Source organism: Capra hircus, chromosome 21, assembly GCF_001704415.2.
Source record: "Capra hircus breed San Clemente chromosome 21, ASM170441v1, whole genome shotgun sequence".
NCBI lineage: Eukaryota > Metazoa > Chordata > Mammalia > Artiodactyla > Bovidae > Capra > Capra hircus.
Genome location: NC_030828.1, coordinates 41,269,752 through 41,296,005, shown reverse-complemented (window position 1 = coordinate 41,296,005; position 26,254 = coordinate 41,269,752). Strand labels below are relative to the sequence as shown.

The following is a 26,254-nucleotide window of genomic DNA, read 5'->3' as shown; positions in this document are numbered from 1 at the left end:
GCTTAATAATGACAAGACCAAGTGATACACATAGAGGCGCTGTGTGCCTGTAGTACGTTTCTAATGTCCAAATACATTCTTAATGATTGAACTTCTTAAATCAGCATTCACTTTTGTTTCGTGGACATAATGTGATACATTAAGTTTATAGAGAATGGTCACGTTCTTGGAAGGTAGTATGTACATTCCCAAATTTTATTTTCTTAAGTTTTATTTTTATAGAACTGTTAAATATAGCAAAATTATAGCTATTTTGCTTATAGGTTATTTTGGTTCCATGGATATTACCTTGAAAACATCTGGGTCTATCTCAATGTAAAGTAAACCTACTTGTGAGACTAGTTTGACTTTTTGTTGTTCAGTTTTATTATTTTTACCTAAATACATGTTGATTATGGTTTAATTCACTTAAACACGTATATTCAGACACAGTGCTCATATCTCAATGCCTTATAAATACTCTTTACCCAACAAAAGAATCACAAGGCAAGATGTTGCTATACCCCGCCTGAGACTATGAATTAGGTGTTTCTATTTTAATTTATTTTTCAAGCAAGCACGTATTGAGTCTCTTGGTTGTCTTTCATTTGCTTAATTTTATTAAAGTGTTGGCTTTACAGTGTTGTGTTAATTGCTTCTGTACAGCAAAGTGACTCAGTTATACACACATTTATATATTTACATACTTTTTCATTTTCTTTTCCATTATGGCTTACCACAGGGCATTCAGCATACTTCCTGTGCTGTCCAGTTTTTCCATTCCATGTATAATAGTTTGCCTCTGTTAATCTCAAGCTCCTATTTCTTTTCCCCTCTACTTCCGCTCCCCTTGGCAACCAAGTCTGTCCTCTATGTCAGTGAGTCTGTTTCTGTTGTGTAGATCGGTTCATTTGTATCATTATTTTAGATTCCGTGATGCTGCAAATAGCATTATTTCATCCTTTTTGATGGAGAATGATACTCGACTGTGTGTGTATACCACACCTTTATCCATTCATCCGTCAGTGGACATTTTAGTTGGTTACATGTCTTGGCTGTTGTAAATAGTGCTATGAAAATAGGGGTGCATGTATCTCCAGTTTATCTTCAGTTTATGGTTTTCTCTAGATATCTGCCCAGCAATAGGATTGCTGGATCATATGGCAGCTCTGTTAGGTTTTTAAGGAACTTCTGTATTGTTTTACGTAGCGGCTGTACCAATTTATATTCTTGCCAACATTGTACATTCCTTTTCTCCATACCCTCTCCAACATTTGTATTAATTTTTGTAGGCTTTTTAATGATGGCCATTCTGACTGGTATGAAGTGGTACCTCAGTGTAGATTTGTGTTTCTCTAAGAATCCAATGTTGAGCATCTTTTCCTGTGCCTGTTGGTCGTATGTATATATAGTTTGGAGAGGTGTCTGTTTAGGTCTTCTGCCCGTTCTTTGATAGTGGTGTTTGTCTTTTTGTTGTTTAGATGTATGAGCTCTTAGTATGTTTTGGAAATTGAGTCTCTTATTTGTGATGAACACTAATACTGATAAGTATAAAATTAGTGTGCTTATTGACTCCTTTGCTTTTGATTAAAATTATAATTGGCACTTACTAAGATGAGCTGGTTTCTTCAGTATGACCTGTAACTAGTATACTTCTTTGAATTAATCTCAAATTTTTTTTAGGTAAAGGTTTGTTGTACCTGTAAACATTTTATTGTTGGAACACTATTAAATGATTGTTTTATGTCTCTCCCCAGTAGAATTATTATACCAAGTAATATGTTGTAGGCATGAAAGGAATTCTCATTTATAATTTTATAGCTAGAAATATTTTTGTAATGCCCCCATCTTTTGTGTGTGTGGCAGCACATGTGAAAGTAAGGTAATGTAGTCCATACGAAAGTGAAAGCGTTAGTCGTTCAGTCGTGTCCGACTCTTTGTGACACCATGGACTGCAGCCCACCAAGCTCCTCTGTCCGTGGGATTTCCCAGGCAAGAATACTGGAGTGGGCTGCCAGTCCCTTCTCCAGAGAATCTTCCTGACCCAGGGATCAAACCTGGGTCTCCTGTATTGCAGGCAGATTCTTTACCATCTGAGCCAACAGGGAAGCCCATAGTTCATATAAAGAACCACATAAAAAATATTTAAAGGAATATTATCTTTTAGCTTCAACTTGACATAAAGAGAATGATTAATGCATAATTCATCAAAACCCAAAGTTTCCTAAGTACCTTCTAATGTACTTTTACCAGAAAGTCTGAACAAAATTTTTATTGAAAATACTATTAGCATTCTTTTAAAGGATGCTGATTCTGCCTTTAGTATTAGTATTTGATTTGGGATCGTTGTTTGTGTCTGAGTATTTGCACTGGTGCAGTAAATCTAGCTTTAACGTCTGTAACAAACAGTAAAACTGTAAAAGTACTTGAAAGTCTAGCTTATGAAATTAGGAGGAGGAAGAATGAGCACTTAGCATAACTTAAAGGAATAGCATATTCCTTTTCTTAGTAAGATTTTCTGTTTTAATCTCATAGGTGACTTTCTGGTGCTGCATCTTGCTGACTTAATCCGCATGGCCTTTATGGCTGCCACAGATCACAGTGACCAGCTCCGTCTCTCTGGCCTTGAAACACTGCTAGTGGTTATTCGGCGATTTGCAACGATTCCAGAACCAGAGTTTCCAGGTCATGTGATTCTGGAACAGTATCAAGCCAATGTAAGCACTTTGTTTTAGAGAATCTTATTATTAAACAACCAGGTTAGAAGTCTGTGAAACTAATTGGCATGTCACCTCTTAATACATAAATGTATGTGTGTATCTGTTAATATATCACCAGTCTAATCAGTATATGTTTGAAGAAGAAATCTTCAAGTAAAAGCAAAATAATTCATGAAACAGGTCTTTTATAATGCTAAAAGTTAAGTCGTGTAATTAAAACCTTCTTGGTAATTTATTGGGAATAAAGGGCTTTGATAATAAAATTCTTTACAGAATATCCAAATAACCTTAAGGTAACACCAAATTATTAATATTATTAACATTCCATTTAGGCTATGTTTCATCTTCAGGTTACTACTCCTAGTCTAGGTAGAACCTCCTTTATTTCCCCTGAACTTAGAAAAGAATTCAAGATTCTTTTACTGGTTCTGTAATCTTTTTAACTGGTGTTTGTTTGACTGGTGCATTGAGCAACCTAGGAGGAACAAGGAAGGTAACAAAATTATCATGTTACATCACACACATCACATGTAGTCCTTCAGCAGTCATGCAAGGATCTCTCTCATGATTCAGAGGCAACTTCTGCTGACTGGCAATTAGGGAATCCAGAGCAATTCACCAGTTGGTATCAGGCTCCATCACATCTTCCCAACAGGTAATGTCAGTGTATGTTTAGGGAAAGAGAAAAGGAAGGGATGGGAGTTACATACAATTACATATTAGTCTAAATACTATATTCCAGCTTAAGGGGAGCTCTGTTATATTTTTACTCCTCTTAAAATTACAAATGATAGAAATAAAATTACCACTCACTTAAGCAGAAAAGGAAGATTGTTTTGGGGAATCTTAGTTGACTCTGCTTTCTCCTGCACTGGCTCTTTTTTCTAATTTGCCCTCTCCAAGTGGTATCAAAATGGCTCTCTTAGCAAATAGAGTCTTTTAAAGACAGCACTTCTTTCCAAGTACTTCCAGCAAACATCTACAGGAGAGCTTTCATTATACCAGTGTGGGTCCCTGGAGCCAACCAGACAGTACTGTTGGCTCCATAGCTATGGGCTGAGAGTTGGCGAGAGAGAAAGTTCCCCAAAGGAGAATTGAGATGCTCTTACCCCAAAACAGTGAAAGATACCCTGGGCTGGGCAAAACCAAAAAGTGTTTATAATACCTATTATAAAAGGATAATTTTAAAATAACATTAAAAAGAGAAAAGAGTTTGTGCTGTCTGTCTTATTGATGCTTGAATGAGCATATCCTTTCTTGCCAGGTAGGAGCAGCACTTAGACCAGCCTTCACCTCCGAGACGCCACCTGACGTCACTGCCAAAGCATGTCAGGTAAATAGTAAGCCCTCCTTTAGGGAGCAGCTCTCCAGATATTATTTATGCCAAGGTTCGATGCTACAGTTGTCCACCCAGCCATTGATTTCAGCTGCCCCTTTTCTTCACCTTTTAAATTTACAGAACTTCTTCTTTCTTGTAACTGCATAGTAAGCCAGTGTATGGGTATGTCACCAGTTTTCTAGTGATGGGAATACGGGGGCTCTTTTTTGTCTTTCGCTCTTACAGACAGTGCTGCAGTTAAAGACCTTCTTCATTTCACTGGGCCCAAGCATGTATGGGACCTAAATTCCCCAAAACGGAACTGTTGGGTTAAAGAGCATCTTACAAGAGTTAGCCACTTTAAACTCTACCAGCACTCTATGCAAGTGCCTGTTTCCTCAGCAGCGGTGTGAGTGGTCAAACTTAGATTTTTGTGATGGAGTAAAAAGATTTGTATGCCAAGTGAGATTGAGCAGTTTTTCATATATCTAAGAGCCACATGGTATACAGTTTTAAATAGTTGCTTTTCTTGATGGTGTTGTCAAGCATTCAGTATCCAGCCCTGAATGGTCTGAAATAAAACCAGAACTGTTATGAATTAAATTAATTAAAAACAAAATGGCAAAAACTGATTTTACTCATTTCTTTCAACTTTTCAGATTCGGTTGTATTTAGGAAATGTTTGAGTACCTTCAATATTCGTAGAATTTTGTTAACTGTTGTACTGAGTCTAATTTATCATTTTATTATATGTGTTCTTGCTATAAGCCACTTGAAATCTTTTGTGAAAGGAAATGTGAACTAAATAAGTAGACGGTAAAGGAAAAATAAATTTTCATGAAATATCGTGACAATCAGGAAAACCTTTATAGATGGCCCCTGATAACTGAGTAAATTTTTTGCATTGGAGGATTATTAATGATGTTTTATTTTAAAAGTTAAAAATATCTTCAAAAGAATAAAAATCTTTACTGAGGTGCAATTAACCCCTGATTTTAAAATAGTAAGATGAAATAATTAAGATTGGAGATATAATTCAAATGTCAATCCAGACAATTATGCAAGTGGTGCCTTTCATGGCTTATTTTCTCTATGTTAATAACATCTAAAACTCTATTTACTTATTAGCACAGCTTCCTTTCTTCGATCTTATGATTTCATTCTTTTGATTTTTAAAAAAAATTTATTTATTTTAATTGGGCGCTAATTACTTTATAATATTGTAGTGGTTTTTGCCATACATTGACATGAATCAGCCATGGGTGTACATGTGTTCCCCATCCTGAACCCCCTTCCCACCTCCCTCCCCATCCCATCCCTCAGGGTCATCCCAGTGCTCCAGCCCTGAGCACCCTGTCTCATTCTCTTTTGAAATGCTGGCTTTGACTATCATTATCAGCAGCATCCCATTGGGTTTCTTGATAGCAAGATGATTTAAGTGACCAGATTCCTGAGATATGGGTGAACTCTGCTGAACTCCCAAAGGGGGTGTTTATAATTTTTAAATATAATCTTTGATTTTCTTAAAAACACTAGGTTTGCAGTGCCTGGATAGCAAGTGGAGTTGTAAGTGATCTTAACGACATCCGAAGAGTTCATCAGCTGCTTATTGCATCATTAACAAAAATTCAGGTTGGAAAAGAAGCTCTTAGTCACTTATATAATGAAAGTGCTTCTACCATGGAGATCTTAGCTGTGCTAAAAGCCTGGGCAGAGGTTAGTACGTCTCCGTTTATGACTAGAATTTTGGAAGTTGTTAATAAACATCTTAGGCCATAAACTGAAATTAGCTATTTAAAACACAAGTAAGTCTGTGTTTAAGGTTAACAGAAGACTTTCAACATGAGATATATTTATATGCTAATTGATATTTTGGCCAAGGATTCTAAAGTACCCTCCTGTTGTCTTATCTCCTGTTTTAAGCAGGGGGCAGTCATAAGAGACTTTATCATAGTCAATGGAAATCAACTTTTATTGAAACCTGAATTTGAAATTGGAATTTGAATTGGAAATGTGGGTTTGCTCATATATTCTATGAACTATAACACATGCTTTAATATTTCTTAGAGCTCTTTCTTTCATAAAATGACTTTTGAAAGTTAAGTAAGTCATTTATTTCCTAAGGATAAAAAAATCTTAGAGGGAAGTACTTATTTGTTCTTTATTTTTCTAATCAGTAAGAAAGCCATATAACTTTTAAAATTTATGATAGAAACATTTACATGTAAACAGAAGTAAATAGAATACTGTAATGAACTCATATAAACCCATTATCTAGCTTCAACAATTATCAGATTTGGCCAGTCTTGGTTCATGTATCACTTTAGTTAGAAATATATGTAGTCTCAGATTGCAACTGAGTGTTGCAGCCAATATGTGAGAAAGGGTTTTCCTCAGTAGGGCTAATTAAAATCAGAAGATTGTTGAGTTTCTGTTTTTGTCATTACTTAGTATTAACAAATTTCAGTTAGAAAGTAGTTCTGCCTAGACTTAAGTTGGATTTAATGATCTTTAACAATGAACTCTAAATGGCTTAAACCTATGCTTTTAGTAGAGCAAACAGATATTCTGTAATTTCTGTAACCTATTTTATAAATTTACTGTTTTATAATGTTTTTTATAATCATTTGAATCTTTGTACTCTTGCTTAAGCCATTACTTTTTCCTGTTCTCTCCTTAGTGGAAATAATGACTAGCCAACAAGCTCCATGTAATTGAGGTCCATAATTATTTGAAATCCTTAGAGCCAGATAAATTGGGATTTAAAATTTGGATGCATATTTCATGTATCCCTCCAGGATGTTTGGGATAATACCATAAAATCTGTAATCAAACAATTTATAATATATGAAAATGTTTGAATAGTCACACTGTATAAATAGCCTCACATAAATTTTTTTGTGTTTTGTCACCAGATTGTTGCCCACAAAATTACATTTTACAGAGCCTTTGGATTTCAGAGCTGTGGATAAAGAGATAGTACATATTATGTACTATGCTGAATACTTACCATTCTGTAGTCCTTGTCTATAGTCTATATAGGTAAATGTTTTGTGAGTCATTTAGTGGTAACATTGAAAGAAAATATTCGGTATTTCATCTTATTTAATTTCAGAGATGGCTGCCTGTAGCCATATATTGAAATGGATTACAAGGCCATAGCCAGGCTTAGTGAAAAAGGGTGCCAGGATCGTTTAGTTACGGCTGTCATGGTTGTAAACGGCAGTGTGGCAGCATACTTGTCAAGTGTTTATTATCCCTAACATATCTCGGCGAAGATAATGTTTTTGGATCTTCCTACCCCAGTTTTGAATGTGGTTGCACATGTGTACCTTCTTGGTATCATGTGCATTTCAAGTCCAGGAGGCAGGTTCAAGGTAAATCTGCAAGATAAAAATATTGTAGCACCTGTGGGTCTAAGATTTTCCTATTTATAAAGTAACCTTTATACAGGTCTACATAATTGCTGTAGAAAGGCAGAAAAACCACAGGCAATCTTTGAAGACTCCTGCCTGTTCAGAAGAGAGCATTGGGAACGGGTCGATTTCACCAGACGGGCTGCTTGAGTTAGTCCACGCAGACCTCGGCACATTGAGTAGGCTCTGGCTAGCTGCACTTCAGGACTTTGCTCTCCTAACTTTGCCTTCAGAATTTGCCTCTCAGCTTCCTGTTGAAGGTAAGGGGGTGAAATATTTACTGTAATTCCTAGAATGACAGTCAATAACATGCATTTTCAAAATTTCTCCAATAACAGGTAATGTTTATTTGAAACACTCTTTCAAGAATAATTTTCATGCATAGAATAGTCATGGTAGAGTTGCTTCAGGGTAGAGACCCTGCAGTTGACTTGTTCAGTCATGAGGCACACTCTTCTTCTCACAAGATAATGGCCAAATCGTTCTCCAGCATGATTACAGCAGTGTATATGATCAACAACATGCCTCTCTTTATCTACATCTTCCATCCATTATATGTTACTATACTTAATTGTTTTTCCCAATGTGATGAGTTTAAAGAATTTCATTGGTTTATTTCGTTGATTGAAAGTCTTTTTTCATCAGTTTATGGGCTGTTTAAGTTTCTTTTTCCATAAATCACCCAGTCACCATCTTTGCCCGTTTTCTACTTCATATTTGTCATTTTCTTACTGACTTGTTAATCCTTACATATGTTTAATACTCTTCTTTTGTGGTTCCATATCTGGAAGGTATCCTCTCTTAGCCTGTGGCTTGGCTCTTTTACCTTTTTAAAATTAATATAATCAGATTTTTATGGTTTATGTTTCCTCTGTAATGCCTGATACTTTTTTAAAATTAAGACCACAAAGATATATAAGCTTTACACTTCTGCTTTTTACATTTTAGATTTTAGTCCTGCTGGAATTTATTTTTTGTGTATAGAATGAAGGTGGGGTCTAATTTTGTTTGTTTTTATTGGAATATAGTTGCTTTACAGCATTGTGTTAGTTTCTGCTGTATAGCACAGTGAATCAGTTTACATATACATATATCCACTCTTTTTTATACATATATTCCCCCAAGGGAATCTAATTTTATACTCTGTTATTAATATCACATTTTGTGGATTGGATATTTGGCAGCTGCTTTTACTCTTCATGTTATTCCAAAACAGCTATTATTTTTTTCACTCCTTGCTATGAATTTTAGGGCCAGCCTGCGAAGTTCTATTAGAATTTTAATTGGAATTATACACAAAGATATGCAGAGTATTTATTGGACTTTGTACCTTTTAATAGCATTAAAAATGGAAATAGGTTGATTTACTGAAAAAATTTTTATCCACAAAAATGAATGACACATGAATCAACATATGTAAATCTCTATAATGTTCAGGGGGAAAGCAAGTTTGAAAAGGATACACACAATATGAGGCCTTTTAAGTAAACTCACACTAAATAACAGCATCTATTATTTATGAATACAAACGTCTAGTGTGAAAGTTTAAGACCTGAGACTGATTCACAGTGACTTGAGGAAAGTGGTTATAGAAAGAGGGGCAAGAATTAGTGGTATATAAAGTTTTAGTGGTTTTGTTTGTTTTTTAAGAAAGAGATTTAAGAATGGCAAAATGTTAATCTTAGAGGTAGGTGAGTATCAGCATTTGTTTTATACATGCATATACATACTCTGGGCTTCCCAGGTGGCTATGTGGTAAAGAATCCCCCTGCCAATGCAGGAGACAAGGGTTTGATCCCTGGGTCAGGAAGATCCCTTAGAAGAGACGGCAACCCACTCCAGTATTCTTACCTGGAGAATTCCGTGGACAGAGGAGCCTGGTGGGCTACAGTCCCTGGGGGTCACAGAGAGTCAGACACAACTGAGTAACTGAGCATGCACGCACACATACCGTGGTTGCTCTTCAGATTGTATGAACCTTTTGCATTCTAAACACACACACGCACATCACATGTTTGTTTAAAAATATTTTATGATTAAAAAGAAAAAGAGTTAGCCTACAAATTTCTTCTGAAGTTTTAAGGATACGTCAGCACTGTGACCAACAGTTGTATGCTCAGGAGAAATAAAGTCTGATAATAAAATATTGATAATATAGCAGCATGGGTGATCCATCTCTAACAACATTGTTAAGTAAAAACTCATCACAGACATACTGCATACACAGACAGTTGCATACTGTGTATTTTTCCATTTCTGTGAAGTCCAAAAATGGGCAAAACTAATCTGTGGTGATAAAAGTCAACAAGCAGTTGCCTTGAAGAGTAGGGTACAGGCTGGAAACGGTGTATCTCTTGTAACAGATAAAAGGGAAAATGGAGTGTGAACATACCTCTTCATTTATTCCTCCTGAAACTGTTTGCTTTCCCTTTTTTGTAGGTGGTGCTTTCTACACAGCAGAGACTAGTGAAAATGCAAAACTGCATTATTACAACTCCTGGGCGCTTATCTTGCATGCCACAGCTCTGTGGCTTACAAGCACAGGCTTTGTCGTTGCTGACCCAGATGAGGGAGCTCCTAATCTCTCAAGGCCTGTGACACCAACTTCCATGTGCCAGGGCTCATCCTCTGGACCTACAGTAAAGTCCCCTGAGGATGTCTACACTGAGAGATTCCATCTTATTTTAGGTCAGTAAAACACTTTTTACCTGCTGCCAACCATACAGAGTTTTTCTTGGATTGTGCTTTCTTACCTATCAGCTCTTGTGGCTGTTAACTTCATTCTTTATTAGGCAATAACAGTATACTGAGTCATCTACCCCTCCATCCCCATTCTCAAGAATTATAAGGTTCAAGAAGGTATATTCACAGGTCCAGAATTGCATCAATATTTAAGGTCAAAGATAAATGAGATTTTTAAATTTATGAAGTATAACCATTTTTTTGCTTAGAACTTCATTTTTAAAATGAGGTATCTTTCTAAATACAGTGAGTTTCTAGATTAAATGTTTTCCACACTTATCTTGTTCTGAGGAAGCAACCTGTTAGATTACCTATAAATAAGTTACTAACTGAAATGTGAGGTTATAAAGGTCAGTAATTAACTAATAAGGTTTCTGATTCATAAAGCTTCTGTTATTCCTTCTGAAGCCAAACATGATCAGACTTGCTATATCCTTGGGTATATTAAAATTTTGTTTCTGTTTGCCTTGAGAGCTTTTTAAAAAACAAATTTTTATGTATAAAGACTGGCAGGGCATAAGCTGTGCAGTTTAATTGCCTTAGTTCAAATTCTTGGTGTGCCTCATTGTAACATTTAGCAAACTAAGCTTTATGTGCTCAAAAGGAGTGGTAATAATAGTACCTATTTCCTGAGATACTGTGAGAGTGAAATGATAAAGTACAATGCCTGATACATGGTAATCACTCAATAAATTTTAGTCAGAATAAAATTATGAAACTCTATACATGTTCTGGCACAGTTCTATTGTAATTTTTGTAGTAGTGCACAAGCCTAGTTGAGATTATTATTTGTGTACATGTTGATAAAAACAAAAACTGTTTAAGAGATTGCCTTACCACTTAATTGTTTACTCTTAAATTCATGGTGATTTATTTGCATTGCTTCTTTGCTAAGTTTATTTATATATCTTAGCAAAAGAGAAAATTCTTTAACATCAGAAACCAAGACTCTAAAGAAGCCCTGTTCTCTTTCTCTTCTTTCTACAGGAATCAGTGTGAAGTTTCTGTGTTCCTTACGTTCAGATGCAACCATGGAAAGCATTACTGCCTGTTTACACGCGTTACAGGCCCTTCTCGATGTTCCTTGGCCAAGATCTAAAATTGGCAGTGATCAGGTGATTGCTTGTTGCTTGTCAGGCTTCTGCAGATTCCAAGGCACAGCAAGAGAAATGTGGTCAGGTTACTGTAGTGAGCAGCGGGTGAACACGGAGAAGTAAAAAGGAAACTGAAACACTGTGTAGCTGAGCTCCGAACCAGCGCGCCGGCAGCGCCGTGCTGACTCGGGAGCGGTCCCGCCGGTCTGCCGCTTTCTGTCTGTGCTCCTGCCGCGCTTACGTTTGCTGCTGCCAGCACTCTGTCGCAGCTCTTCGGGCGCACTTTCTGCAGTGCCTGGAAGGTTCTGTCTTGTGCTACGCTTCTCTCTTGCCACTTCGCTGCACTCTGCCCCTCATATGCATCTGTATCTTATGCCCCACTTCCCCAAGAGAGAATCCTCTTGCTTCATGCTGTTCGCTGTGAGGTGTGTAGTGTTCCTCTCAGCTCATTGCTCCATCAAGGTCTTTTTAAGAGACAACTGACTAGCCTGTGGGGGGAGTCAGACACTAACACCAGATCCAGGTGGGACCGTGATTTGAAGGATCAGTGCACAATGTACAGCACTTCCTTTAACTGCCTTCCCAAGAGCAGCAGTGCATTGGGCAGGCACCCTCAGCATCATGTATTACCATATGCGTGAATGCTTATTCGCTAAGTTGTGTCTGGCTCTTTGTGACCCCAAGGATTGTAGCCCACCGCAGCCCCCTGTTCATGGAATTTCCCAGACAAGAATACTGGAGTGGGTTGCCATTTCCTTCTCTAGGGGATCTTCCTGACCCAGGGACTGAACCTGCAACTCCTGTACTGGCAGGCAGGTTCTTGACCACTGAGCTCGCAGGGAAGCCGGTATTACCAGTATATTGAATTGTATATTAAATTGACTTTTGGATGTTAAGAAAAATAAATGGTATAATTTCCTCTCTGTATAGACTGTTATTTATTACCACTATCATTTATTAGGTTTAAAGTATAAATCAGGCTTCTGCCTGACTTGAATTGCACATGCATAAGTTTTAAACGTTTTGTGCTTGTTAATTCTGTATGTTAAAACGAGTATTATAATGACTGTTTCGCACTTGTTTTCGAAGATGAAAGAAAGCCACAAGAGTGACCAATAGAACAGGGGGAAAGTTAAGTAGTATTCTTCTAGTGTACTTTCTTTTGAGTGATATTCATTCTATGCTTAATAACTTACACACTGTTAATATCATTTTTGCCACCATTTGTAAGTTTAGAAAACTTTAATATATTTCTGGGAATCTTTTATCTCGAATCTGGCAGTCCCTGTATACTCTGAGCCATGTTATTTCCTTGTTTGTTATCTCAGTTTAGGACCTATGTGAAAATGATCTTTTGTCATAGTGCCATCTCCTACAAGATTGGACAGAAATCAACCTGGAGATGGTTTAAAGAGGAGCAAGTGTTACTTAACTTCATTGCCCTAACACTTTATGATTTTTCAAGTATATAATTTTCAAAATGGTCTCACCTGTTTTCGGTCATAGGACTTGGGTATTGAGTTGTTGAATGTACTACATCGAGTAATTTTGACTCGAGAATCACCTTCCATTCAACTGGCTTCTCTTGAAGTGGTCAGGCAGATTATCTGTGCGGCTCAAGAACATGTGAAGGAGAAAAGACGAAGTGCAGAAGGTGAATATTAAACCACAATGCCAAATTAATCATATAGCATCATTACCTTTTAAAAAAAAAGCTTTTTAAAGTATTACTTATGTGTCTATGTCTTCTGAGAATCTGCTGTGTACAGTACAAATGAAACATCTCTAGGTATGGCTTTAAAGTCTCTCAGTCATCTCTATGTGTTACCTTGGGTATTGTCAGTAGCTAAAGTATTTTTCCTTGGGAAAATTAGAATTTTAACAGCCCTGGAAGGAAAAAAAAAATCCCTTACATGGATTGAGTACTTAAAAGTGTTTACCAGTGTACAGGGAAAGAATGACTGACAATTTTTTTTACTGACTTAGTTTTATAAAGTGATTAAATTGCTCATTTATAAGTCTGATTTGGTATTGGTGAGTATATCATTTAAGATTACATTTGACTACATATAACAAAACCTAGAACGACAGTAGATTTAAAACACAAGGACTTATTCTCTCATCTACAAGAACTCCAGAGGTTGGCAGTCCTAGGCTGAGACGGCAGTTTCATAAAGACATCAGAGACCTCAGTACATATCTTTCTGCTCAGCCACTGCTTATGGTGGTAAAGTCAGTGCTGGAGCTCTAGCTTTCAGGTTCACATCTTAACTGCATGGAGTTAACCAGACAATATTGCAAGGCTGAGAAGGTCCCCAAGGATTTCTTTTGACCCACTACAATAAGAAGTCCAAATAAGGACAACTCCTTTTACCTCCATAACGGCTTTCTCTTTCATTCTTCAAGACCCAAGTCTTGACCCATTAAAATGTGCTACCTACAACAGAAGCAAAGCAAACGTGAAGTATTTATTCAACACTGTTCTTTTTGTTTTCCAGTCGATGATGGGGCTGCTGAAAAGGAAACCTTGCCAGAGTTTGGAGAGGGAAAGGACACAGGAGGACTTGTGCCTGGGAAGTCTTTGGTCTTTGCAACACTGGAGTTGTGTGTGTGCATTCTAGTTAGGCAGCTCCCAGGGCTAAATCCTAAATTGACAGGTAGCCCAGGAGGGAAAGCAACAAAGCCACAGATGCTGTCAGAAGATGGAAGTAGGCTGGTTTCAGCCGCGCTAGTTATCCTCTCTGAACTTCCTGCGGTGTGCTCTCCTGAAGGTATGTTGTGATATGTGATGGCTTTACTTGACCTGAAAGGAGAGAAATGGTTTTAATAGATAATGGAGACAAATGGTTGCTAATCTTTTTTTCATTAAACAAATGGTGACCCAGAGATTTGGGTATTGTCTTTAATCCTTTACGATTAACGATATAGTAATTTATTTTACTAAAAGGATGAAAGTAAATATAGGGACAGCATGTACTCTAGAAAAAGAATGCTCTTCAATGGTGGGTTTTTTTTTTTTTTTTTTTTTTTTTTTTTAGAAATATTTTAAACCAGTTGATGGCAATTACTCTCTCTGGGGCATCTTTTGGTATACAGTATCTAATGGACTTTCCCTGCCTCAGTTTTGATAGAAGGTTCTCGTCATATCCAGTTCTGTTTGGAATCAAGTCCATACTTTTAATATCGTGTCTAAGGCTCTCCATAGGGCTCTGCTGAGTACAGCTGCCTCCTGATACCTTCTGTGTGAACCACAAACCTAGGAGGTTCCATGCTTAGCCCTGTTCTGTGCTACTGCCAGTGGTGTTACTTGATGTGAAATGACACCACCCCTTCTCTTCCTTTTTAAAATTCTGCCTTCCTTTGAAATTCAACTCCAGACCTACTTCATCTGTGAAGGCTTCCCTAAAAACTCTCATCCTGAGTTTTGTTTTTCTGTGTGTGTGTGTGTGTGTGTGTGTGTGTGTGTGTGTGTATACAGCTTCCATATGTATATACATAGGTTTTTTTGTTATATATAGAGGCATTATATATAATCTGTTATTATATAGAGAAGAGATATATATATATATATACACACACACACAGACATATGTCTTACTTCCAGCAAAATGTTTACCCTCTAGTACCCTAGCACTTAATAAGGACTCAGTACTTAATAGATACTTAATTGGTAAGCATATTTCTGCTTAAATGTGACTTGACAGACTTATATGTAGACAGCATATAAGTCTTACATAAGTCTCATATATATTATAAGCTTAATATAACTTCAGGCTTCATTTTGACTGAAAACCTTGTATTCCTTATTCACACACCTGCCTTATACCAAGAATGCAGAAAAAGTGACTAGCAAAGGATTTAGGGCAAAAATACACTACATGAGTTTTGTGGATAGCCCCTGGGAAAACTTAATTGACCATTTTAACTTTAGTCTCTTCCCTTTCCTTTTAAACAAAGTGACTTTTGAACTACTTAGTAGCCATGGAAACTAATTTTTTGTACTAACTCACTGCAAGTTGCAAGGCTTAATATAAAATAAATCCCCCAGATGCATAGTGGTAGTGAATGTATGTAATGCCACTGAGCTATACACTTAAAAATGGTCAAAGTGGGACTTCCCTGGTGGTCCAGTGGCTAAGACTCCTTGCTCCCAATGTAGGTGGCCTGGGCTCGATCCCTGGTCAGGGAACTAGATTCCACATGCCACAACTAACATCCAGCATAGCCAAATTAAAAAAAAAAAAAAAGTTGTAAATTTTTGTTAAAAATATTTTGCCTCACTAAAATTCAGTGTTTGTCAATTACCAAATAAAATCACACAGCACAAGATAATGATACTGATATAATTTAAATAACATCTCCAATTAGAACCTAAATTTTATCCAACCTTTAAAATCTTAGGGTTATTAAAACTGTTATAATCGTTAATGAAAAAATAATCTTTAAAGCTAGAAGTCTTTGACATAACCTTACTCATTTGGCAATTTCTTTTGAGGAGCTACATATAGACTGAAATAGTGCTTTTCAAAATGTCTTACAGGAAGCATCTCAATCCTTCCTACTATACTGTACCTCACAACTGGAGTCCTCAGGGAAACTGCTGTGAAGCTACCTGGGGGCCAGCTGTCCTCAACGGCTGCAGCTTCCCTGCAGGCTCTGAAAGGAATATTGTCTTCTCCCATGGCCCGAGCAGAAAAGAGCCATACTGCCTGGACGGGCCTCCTCCGTAGCGCTTTAACTACGATCCTTGACTGTTGGGATCCAGGTAAGTCAGGCTCTTTGGAAGCAGTTGTGCAGTTTGTTTTAAAAAGCAGGACGGACAGTTTTTTGAGAATAAGCTGTTTACTTGATCGTGTTTGGCAGTCTCACCTAGAGGAGACCGTGTTCACTACATATTTAGAGGGTATGTATCATAGGTAGCAGATATCTGTGGTCTCATTTTAGTATCTTTAACGTTAATGCAAAAAAATGGCTAGAAGCCTGTGTGTTGACAGTGAGACCTTCAAATGTAATAATATGTTAATTTTAAAATAAGGTGTCATCCATGTCAGAATTTTTTAATACAGTATAGTGAAAACTGGGTCAGATATACATTATAATTCAAGACTGATCTGGTCTATTTCCTCACTCCAGCACCAGTGCTAAGCGACTAGACAAGTTATCTAATTCTCTGAGCCTTAGTTTTCTCATTAACAAAATAGGGAGATTGTGTTACAGGAAACTGTTAGATCAGTGACATATATGAAAATTATTTCACTTTTTACTTGGCGTATATCAGTAAATGATAGCCAGTACTATGTTTAGTATCTGTTCAAATTAGTTTTTCTCTGTTATTGTTACATAGGTTTTATTTTCGACATTGTCATTGTGATTGTAAAAAGTGTTTACACATATTATAATTAACCCTGGCTTTTTTGTTCTGTTTATCAGTGTCACAGTTCACCATATTCTGTTTCATATGGTAAAAAGATTTCAGTTGAATGCAGCAATTTATTGACCACATACTTTGTGCCCAGCGTTGGGAGTCTAGGGAAGTCTAGTACCTACAAATTGCCATTGGGTGTGATTTATACCATAGAAGCTCCTGAAGGCGACAGTAGTATCTTACTTACCACTGCATTTCTGGTATAATGAAACAGAGACAACTGGCAAAAATTAGAATGGTTGTGTTTGAGTGAACCAGGCAGAGTGTCGCAGTAGGGTTCTGTGGAAGCGCATGCTGAGATGCATTTTGGTGAGCGAGTATCTTTGAAGGCAGTGGGGAAAGCAGTGGTAGGCAAAAGAACTCATACTGCAGTAAGAGTGTCCAGCAGAACTCAGCCCACCTGCGGGGTCCTCTGAATACTGCCCATCAGTGCCTTTCAAAGGACAAGTGTCTGCACTCCAGCTCAGATGTGGCTGCCCCCAGAAAACTGATGTCAGTCAAGGCAGCTCTGGGGCTGAGGTCAACCTGAGGGAGTTGACCACGGTCCTCACAGCTGGGCAGGACCTCCCACTATGGAGGGGAGCTCAGTGGTTCAGAAGAGATTTTTCAAGAGAGTTTCTTAAAGGATAAGAAAGTATTCTCCATTCTCCACATAGGCATCACAGAAATGTATTCTCACACATTTTGATACAAGACCAGGAAACTTAAATAGTATGGTATATTTGGGGACAGCAGTAGTGTAATGAGTGAATGTGGGTTTGAGGGGAAAGAGTAAGAAGGTAGTGAACGGTTATGAGTAAAGAGATGAAGTTGGATGGTACATGGGGTCAGATGGTGAAAGGTTTGGCATGATTGGTGATTTGGACTGCCTTTAATAGGCACGTTTGTTCTTAAAATGGGATCAAAGTGATAGGGTTTGCATTTCTAAAGACTCACCTGGCAGTAACACAAAAAAGAAAGCAAGACTGTTGGAGACAAGATTGTAGCAGTAAGGATAATGAGGGATGGGATAATGAAAACTAAAATGTTAAGCAAGTATTAAGAAAATTTACTGGTAGTTTGGTATAGAAGTTGAAAGGGTAAGGTGATTTGAGCATTCATGGTGCTCTTAACAGAAATACCAAAGGGAGGGTTTTCAGGGGAAGATAGTGAATTGATTTTGAAATGCCTACAGGATAAGCGAGTGGAACAAACTATGAAGCAGTCAGGGATTCAAGAAAGGCTGGCTAGAGATGGTTTTAGACTGCATGTATTCAGGAGTTGTCAGAGCCACTTATGGGATGGGTGAAATCTCCTAACTTGGGTTTAGGCAACAAGATGGCAGGAGATCCTGAATATAATGCAGTAACAGAAGCCAAAGAAAAGAGTTTTAATGACTAGAGACTGGGCAGCAGTGTAAATTACACTCTGGAGACCATGCTTTACAGCGTTTGGGCACAAATGAGCAGTAAGGAGGGGAAGGATCACGCTCAGGCTTCTCTTGACTGCAAGAGAAGAAAGTGAAGGAAGATACAAGGTCAAGGAAGTTGGGGTTTTTTTTTTTCAGATGAGGGTCTAGCATGAGTTCCTGCTAGTGGGGAGAAAAGGTGGAGATAGTGTTGCAGATGGAGCTGTTAGGGAAGAAAGCAGCATCCCTTTTCTAGGCAGAAGAGGAAAAAAAAATTCACAGCACATTTAGAAGGATGAATCTCTGCCAATATGAAGACAAGGAGGTAAGGATGTAAAGTAATAAGTGTAGGTTGTTAGGGTGAATTATGATGAGCTTGCCTCTTTCATCTCACGCACAGGCACACAGATGGTTTTCTGTAGTCTATCGGGGAATGAGGTTAGGACATGAAGGATTTGGACTCGCTAGTGAGAAGAAATAAGGAAGGGGCTGATTGTGCTAGGGAAAACATTTACAACATAACAGATTGCTCCAAAACTTAGTGGCTTCAAAGAACAAACATTTGTTATCTGACAGTGTTAGAGGGTTAGGAATTGGGAAGTAGTGTAGCTGGATGGTTCTGTCTCAGGGTGTCTCATGAAGTTACTGTTAAGATGATGGCCAGGGTCACAGGCAAAGAACCCATTTCTGGCTCGTGGCTGTTGGTAAGAGGCCTCAGTCTCTCACTGGCTGTTAGCAAGAGGCCTCAATTCCTTACCAATGTTAAGGGAACCTTGCGCCTTATTGTAGGTAAAAGAGAATTAAGAGGAACATTGGGCTTCCCTGGTAGCTCAGCTGGTAAGAATCTGCCTGCAATGCATGAGACCCCACTTCTATTCCTACATCAGGAAGATCCCCTGGAGAAGGGATAGGCTACCCACTCCAGTATTCTTGGGCTTCCCTGGTGGCTCAGATGGTAAAGAATCCGCCTGCAATGTGGAAGACCTGGGTTCAGTCCTTGAGTTGGGAAAATCCCCTGGAGAAGGGCATGGCAACCCACTCCAGTATTCTTGCCTGGAGAATCCCATGGACAGAAGAGCCTGGCGGGCTACCCTCCATGGGGTCACACAGAGTCGGACTTGACTGAGAGACTAAGCACATAAGGGAATTGGGGCATGAGTGGCAGAATAAGGAAATTTTAGAAGAAAGGGGAAGAGGAACCCAGGAGAGCATTATTTACGAAGAATAAAAAGAGATTTTTATACTACATAGACTAGCTCTTGTAGTTTCAAGTCACTGTAAATGACTAAAAATAACTTGGCTGTATGGGAAACACTGTGGCATTGTAAGTACCAGTATATTCTCTGGAATCAAACTCAACACCTCACTAATAACTGTGATTTTGGCAAATTACTGAATTTCTGTTCCTCAGTCTCTTGTCCATAAAATGGGGGAAATGAGGAATACTTTCCTCATGATGTTACTGTGAGGATTGCATATAAAGTGCTTATAATAATGCTTTCATAATTTTAAATGTTGGCCTTGCACCTATTTTACCTTAAAATTATCCGGATTATTCTTATAAATATATCTCCTTCCCAGCTATAATATTTTGCCTTCATTGCTGCGGTGTTGCAAGTGTCAATTCAAGTATTAATCTCCTCAAACCTTCCTCTGACTGCCCAGTGTAGCAACTCCTGGTTGCCATAGACCTTGTGACTAGCTGAAATTAAATTCTTTATTTACTTCCTGGCATACAGTACATCTTCTCTGTAAATTGTATTCCTAGGGCCAAAAAGAATGCTGGCATATAAACAGTTTCTTCAGTATTTGATGAGTGAATGTTACCAAAGAGTATGTCCCTAATTTCTTCCCAAGTAGCAATCCATTCTTACACAATTTAATGAATTGAATTTGCCATGCCTTTTCAAATAACATTGATTTTCCACAGCAGGTTTATTAAAATTATTTAATGAGAGTATGACTTTGGAAAATGAAGGTAAATTACATCTAGTAGAAAATTCCTTTAAATGATTGTGACACACACAGATTTTCACATTTTTCTATACTCTTAAGAAATAGGATATATAACAGAATGCTAAGTTATTTTCATTTGACACATGTATTATCAAAATATGAATACTTTAAACTTAGCAAAGAAAAGACAATTGTCCAAGCACCTCTGTATTTCTCCCCAATAAAAATAATAAGTTAATTTATTTTGAGCATTTATATACAACATGCTATTCTGAATGTTATATGAGGATTAACTCATTTAACTTATAAACTTAAGTACTATTACTCTCATTTTCCAGATGAGAAAACTAAAGACAGGGTTAAATATCCAAGGTCACACAACTAATAAATGCATATATCTAGTAAATGTATATGTATTTACTGATCTCTTTTCTTGTGAAGATTATAATTACTTTGGTAATTCTTGACTCTCAGTTCAGTTCAGTTGCTCAGTCGTGTCCAACTCTTTGCAACCCCATAAATTGCAGCACGCCAGGCCTCCCTGTCCATCACCAACTCCTGGAGTTCACTCAAGACTCACATCCATCGAGTCCGTGATGCCATCCAGCCATCTCATCCTCTGTCGTCCCCTTCTCCTCCAGCCCCCAATCCCTCCCAGCATCAGAGTCTTTTCCAATGAGTCAACTCTTCTCATGAGGTGGTCAAAGTACTGCAGTTTCAGCTTTAGCATCATTCCTTGCAAAGAGATCCCAGGGTTGATCTCCTTCAGAATGGACTGCTTGGATCTCCTTGCAGTCCAAGGGACTCTCAAGAGTCTTCTCCAACACTACAGTTCAAACGCATCAATTCTTTGGAGCTCAGCCTTCTTTACAGTCCAGCTCTCACATCCATACATGACTACTGGAAAAACCATAGCCTTGACTAGATGGACCTTAGTCGGCAAAGTAATGTCTCTGCTTTTGAATATGCTATCTAGGTTGATCATAGCTTTCCTTCCAAGGAGTAAGGGTCTTTTAATTTCATGGCTGCAGTCACCATCTGCAGTGATTTTGGAGCCCCAAAAAATAAAGTCTGACACTGTTTCCACTGTTTCCCCATCTATTTCCCATGAAGTGATGGGACCGGATGCCATGATCTTCATTTTCTGAATGTTGAGCTTGAAGCCAACTTTTTCACTCTGCTCTTTCACTTTCATCAAGAGGCTTTTTAGCTCCTCTTCACTTTCTGCCATAAGGGTGGTATCATCTGTCTATCCGAGGTTCTTGATATTTCTCCCAGCAATCTTGATTCCAGCCTGTGCTGCTTCCAGCCCAGCGTTTCTCATGATGTACTCTGCACAGAAGTTCAATAAGCAGGGTGACAATATACAGCCTTGACGTACTCCTTTTCCTATTTGGAACCAGTCTGTTGTTCCATGTCCAGTTCTAACTGTTGCTTCCTGACCTGCATACAGATTCCTCAAGAGGCAAGTTAGGTGGTCTGGTATTCCCATCTCTTTCAGAATTTTCCACAGTTTATTGTGATCCACACAGTCAAAGGCTTTGGCATAGTCATTAAAGCAGAAATAGATGTTTTTCTGGAACTCTCTTGCTTTGTCGATGGTCCAGAGGATGTTGGTAATTTGATCTCTGGTTCCTCTGCCTTCTCTAAAACCAACTTGAACATCAGGAAGTTCACAGTTCACGTATTGTTGAAGCCTGGCTTGGAGAATTTTAAGCATTACTTTACTAGCGTGTGAGATGATGCAATTTAAAATGTGCATTTTGAAGCTATATCATTTGCCAGGATTCTTAGTAAGTCACTATTTATTATCTGTAGCCCATTGGTGCCCAAAAGAAATTGTTACTACCAAATTGGAGAAAGTTTCACAGATATATGAGACAGTAAATATGACAGTATCAGGATCTATTTTTCATAGATTACTTCTCCTTAGTAGATGGAACACACCAAGAACTTGACGAAGTCAGTCTGCTTACCGCTATCACAGTATTTATTTTGTCTACAAGTCCAGAAGTAACTACAATCCCATGCCTTCAGAAGCGCTGTATTGAGAAATTTAAGGCCACTCTTGAGATAAAAGATCCTATGGTAAGTGTCCTTAGAAGACAGATGTTTATAATAGGAATACATTTAGGCTTTTAAAAACTTTTCTTTGTGATTTTGTTGGTTCCAACAAAAAGTACCAGACTAAAGTTTTTATTTTTAGGTTTGGATTAATTCATATTCTTAGGTTAAAGTCAAATAATGGTCTTGTTTTTTGGCCCTGAGGATAGAATGTAGATAGTTAGAGAAAGATAAAGAAAGGATTAAAAATATCACCAACTAAATTTGAAATAGCTGCATCTTAAAATTGATACATTCCTAGAACTTCAGTGGGTTTTCTTTCAGAAGGGACAGGAAGACTTCAGCACATTCCTTCAGTATATGATTGTAAAATAATGAGACCAATTTCAAAAACAGCACATACAAATTAATCCCATTCCTTTCTGATCCTTTTATTCGCTTGGTTAATTTCCTATGTTTTTAGGTGCTACAGAATAAGTTTGTAGCACATGATCACAAATAGATAAACTCCTAAAATTCAGGAATCAGGTTTTCTCTTGGAAAAAAAAACAACAATCATTCAAATATCATCACAGTGAATTAAATAAGGGGTTATTTGTATATCTGATGTATAGTCATCTTTTATTCTTCTGCCCTGTTTATTTCCTCTATCCTAACAGGAGCTTTATGTAGCAGTCTCAAAGTCATGCCTCTGATATGTGGTGATGTATAATTAATACAGTCTAGACACAGTTCCCTAACACCTTCATTGCATCAAATATATGTGATTCTTCATCTAAAACGTTTCCCAAAATATTTTTCAAAGCTCTTTTTAAAAATATATATATATATTACAGAGAGACACATAAAGGGGGAAAATAGAAACTAGTCAAAAAAAGAAGAATTAACTACTTTATTCCCACTCCAAGCTGTCACAACCACTTTTAGCATGCAAGCTTGAATTTAGTGTTTGGACCTCCAGAATTGAAGATAAAATAGAAATAAGTTTAAGTTTGGGGGTGGGGGGGAGGAAAATTTTTTTGTTTACATTTTAAAACTTTAAAAATTTAATTAAAACTTACATTTTAATGTAAATGTAAATTTGTATTTATAGTTTATGCTTTTTTTGTCTCTTATCTGACTAGGTACAAATCAAGACCTATCAGCTCCTCCTTTCCATTTTTCAGTATCCGAATCCAGCTGTTTCCTATCCATACATTTACTCTTTAGTATCCTCTATCATGCAAAAGTTGCAGGAAATAGATAGGAGAAAACCTGAAGACACTACTGAGCTTCAGATCTTTCAAGAAGGCATAAAGGTCTTGGAAGCACTGGTGGCCGTGGCTGAGGAACAGCACCGTAAGTGCTAGCACTGAATGCATACTAACAGAGTCAGAACTTGAATGTTCTTTAAAGTATAAAACATCCCTCTGCTGCTGCTAAGTTGCTTTAGTCGTGTCCGACTGTGCAACCCCATAGACGGCAGCCCACCAGGCTCCCCCGTTGCTGGGATTCTCCAGGCAAGAACACTGGAGTGGGTTGCCATTTCCTTCTCCCTCTAGTCACTTAATATTGTATTTTCACACCTGCGGAAAGGCAGATGTTGATGTTAACCCCAAGTACTGATATTATTTAGTTATCGGTCTGGGAGAAGAGATCGGAAGAACTGCGTCCCTTCAGGCTGGGGAAATAGGTTCCTGTCAAGTGTGCATGGAACATTTGCATCCCTGGAGCCAGCGCTTACACGGTCTGTGTCCTTTGCAGGCTCTCAGCTGGTGGCCTGTCTGCTGCCCATCCTCATTTCCTTCGTTTTGGACGAGAATGCCCTGGGATCAGCAACTTCCGTAATGAGAAAGCTCCATGACTTTGCTTTGCAAAATCTGATGCAGATTGGGCCTCAGTACTCATCCGTCTTTAAAAGTGTAGTGGCTTCTTCTCCAGCCTTGAAAGCCCGCCTTGAAGCTGCTATAAAGGGCAATCAAGAAACTGTCAAAGTCAAGACACCAACCTCTAAACATACTAAGAACTCTGGAAAGAGTTCAAGCATCCAGTTAAAGACCAACTTCCTCTGATTTTTTTTTTTTTAAACTAGTAAGCACCTTAACACAATACTTGATCATTTCCTTCACTTTGGGGGCAAAAGTGACATTTTAGACACAAGTGCACTTGAAGTCTGGCTATTTATTTTAATTTAAATAGCTTACTTTGGAAAGTCACAGCCAACTTACTTTTCGTGGTGTTTTTTTTTTTTTTTTTCTTCTTATAATAAAACCACAGAGCTCAGTCAGAATTCTTGCCAGGATAATGTCAATAAAATGCTAAACAACTAAACTTAGAAAACCAACCACTGCTTTAAAAACAAAATTTATTTCTTCTAACAGTCCATATACATATGGTATACTTAATACATTTACAGATATAGATTTGACTAAATTATCTGCATTTATATTGTATCCCAATTGCTAATTTAAAATTCTGCCTTACTCAGTAATTGTATTAAACTTTCTTGGAGTTCTCAAACAATGTAAGTGACTGGAAAGCTATTTAGGAAACTTGGCTTAGAAGTATCTAATATATATATAATAGTACAAATTAATTACAGTCCTACAGTGTAACTTAAGATTCGAGATCTATAAATATCATGACATTTTATGATCTATTGGTTTTATTTGTATTGAGTTTGGAAAACTGACATTTTAATCATTTTAAATATAACCAGAGCATTTCAGTTTCTCCCATGGATTTTCTTTTACCTCTGGTCCTAACAGTTTTCTTCATTTTCATTTGTGGCAAACATTCATACCAATGCATTTAATATAATCCATATCTATATTTTAATTAAGTATGGGTTTCTATAAATGTTAAATTTAGTATAAATTTAGATCATCAATGAATAAAAGTATGTTTTTTTAACATGAAACATATTTTAATATAGAAAAATCTGATGATGAAGTCATTTTGGTTGAAAAGTATTTTTTAATTGTTGATGATCATTGACTCTCTTTCCACTTCAGTGTTATACTGTGTGAATTAAACACTGTGTCAAAACAAAGCACTTCCCCATTAAAAATTAAAACCCGAAGTGAGAGGGGCATGTTTAGAATGGAGAGACACTTGGAGTCAAGCAAAAGCAATGTGATGTACTCTATTTTATTATGTTTGTATATAAATACACTTGTAAATTGTTCAGAATGAAAACATTTGACAAATTCTAACACTACAATCAATTTTTCTAATTTACATAAATAAAGCTAATTTTCTTTATCATTCTTGTATGTGAAATTATTTTACCCACAAAAGATGGCTGGTTAAAGAGTCCAGAAAATCATTTCTGTGGAGCAAATAATATTTTCTCTAACACTTAGCCTATTTTCTCTGCAGAGTCCTGTTTGGGCCCATTCTTTGCAGTGGTTTGCATTCTTTATCTTCCTAATTGTCTCTATGAATTTGTATACTTCCTGTTTCCTTCACCTGAATGCCTTCTCTGCCTGTTCTATCTGGCTGACTTCCACTCCTTTTAGATCTGGTTTAAATGTCACTTTCCTTAAATAACTCCTTAAGGCTTCTTACCTTCCCCTCAGACCAAGCAACTATAACTGCTTCTTCATCTGTGTTCCTACAGTACTTTATATATTATTCCATGCATTGAACATCACATTACATTTTAATATTTCCCTTTTAGACTGTGCCTCCTGAAAGAGAAATTCTGTCTTCTATAACTGCCTGTGTGACATCAACTAGACACTTAAAAACTGTTGAACATTTTAATGGCTGAGTAATACTCCATTGTGTATATGTACCACAGCTTTCTTATCCATTCATCTGCTGATGGACATCTAGGTTGCTTCCATGTCCTGACTATTATAAACAGTGCTGCAGTGAACATTGGGGTACATGTGTCTCTTTCATTTGAATCAGTTCTAATGAGGTGGATGAAATGAGCCGATTATACAGAGGGAAGTAAGCCAGAAAGAAAAACACCAATATAGTATACTAACACATATATATGGAATTTAGAAAGATGGTAATGATAACCCTGTATGCGAGACAGCAAAAGAGACACAGATGTATAGAATGGACTTTTGGACTCTGAGGGAGAGGGAGAGGGTGGGATGATTTGGGAGAATGGCATTTAAACATGTATAATATCATGTAAGAAACCAATCGCCAGTCT

The 26,254-nt window shown here is 37.4% G+C and overlaps 2 protein-coding genes across 5 annotated transcripts in view; one reads left to right on the top strand and one right to left on the bottom strand.

Moving 5' to 3' along the window:
* Positions 1-25,347, top strand: part of HEATR5A (HEAT repeat containing 5A) — a 96,753-nt gene extending 71,406 nt beyond the window's left edge. For 3 of the 4 annotated variants that reach the window (XM_018065896.1, XM_018065898.1, XM_018065895.1), the window contains 12 exons: positions 2,515-2,696; positions 3,964-4,032; positions 5,554-5,733; positions 7,471-7,693; positions 9,873-10,121; positions 11,163-11,290; positions 12,776-12,923; positions 13,768-14,040; positions 15,810-16,034; positions 21,971-22,125; positions 23,226-23,439; positions 23,845-25,347. In XM_018065896.1, the coding sequence (XP_017921385.1) occupies positions 2,515-2,696; positions 3,964-4,032; positions 5,554-5,733; positions 7,471-7,693; positions 9,873-10,121; positions 11,163-11,290; positions 12,776-12,923; positions 13,768-14,040; positions 15,810-16,034; positions 21,971-22,125; positions 23,226-23,439; positions 23,845-24,152 (2,354 nt within the window). In that variant the 3' untranslated portion in view covers positions 24,153-25,347. The remainder of the gene's footprint in view (positions 1-2,514; positions 2,697-3,963; positions 4,033-5,553; positions 5,734-7,470; positions 7,694-9,872; positions 10,122-11,162; positions 11,291-12,775; positions 12,924-13,767; positions 14,041-15,809; positions 16,035-21,970; positions 22,126-23,225; positions 23,440-23,844) is intronic. The other variant, XM_018065897.1, reaches the window with a different exon arrangement.
* Positions 23,935-26,254, bottom strand: part of LOC108638478 (translation initiation factor IF-2-like) — a 63,788-nt gene continuing 61,468 nt past the window's right edge. Inside the window, exon 7 of the mRNA XM_018065925.1 lies at positions 23,935-24,045. The gene's annotated coding sequence lies outside the window, so the exon portion shown is untranslated. The remainder of the gene's footprint in view (positions 24,046-26,254) is intronic.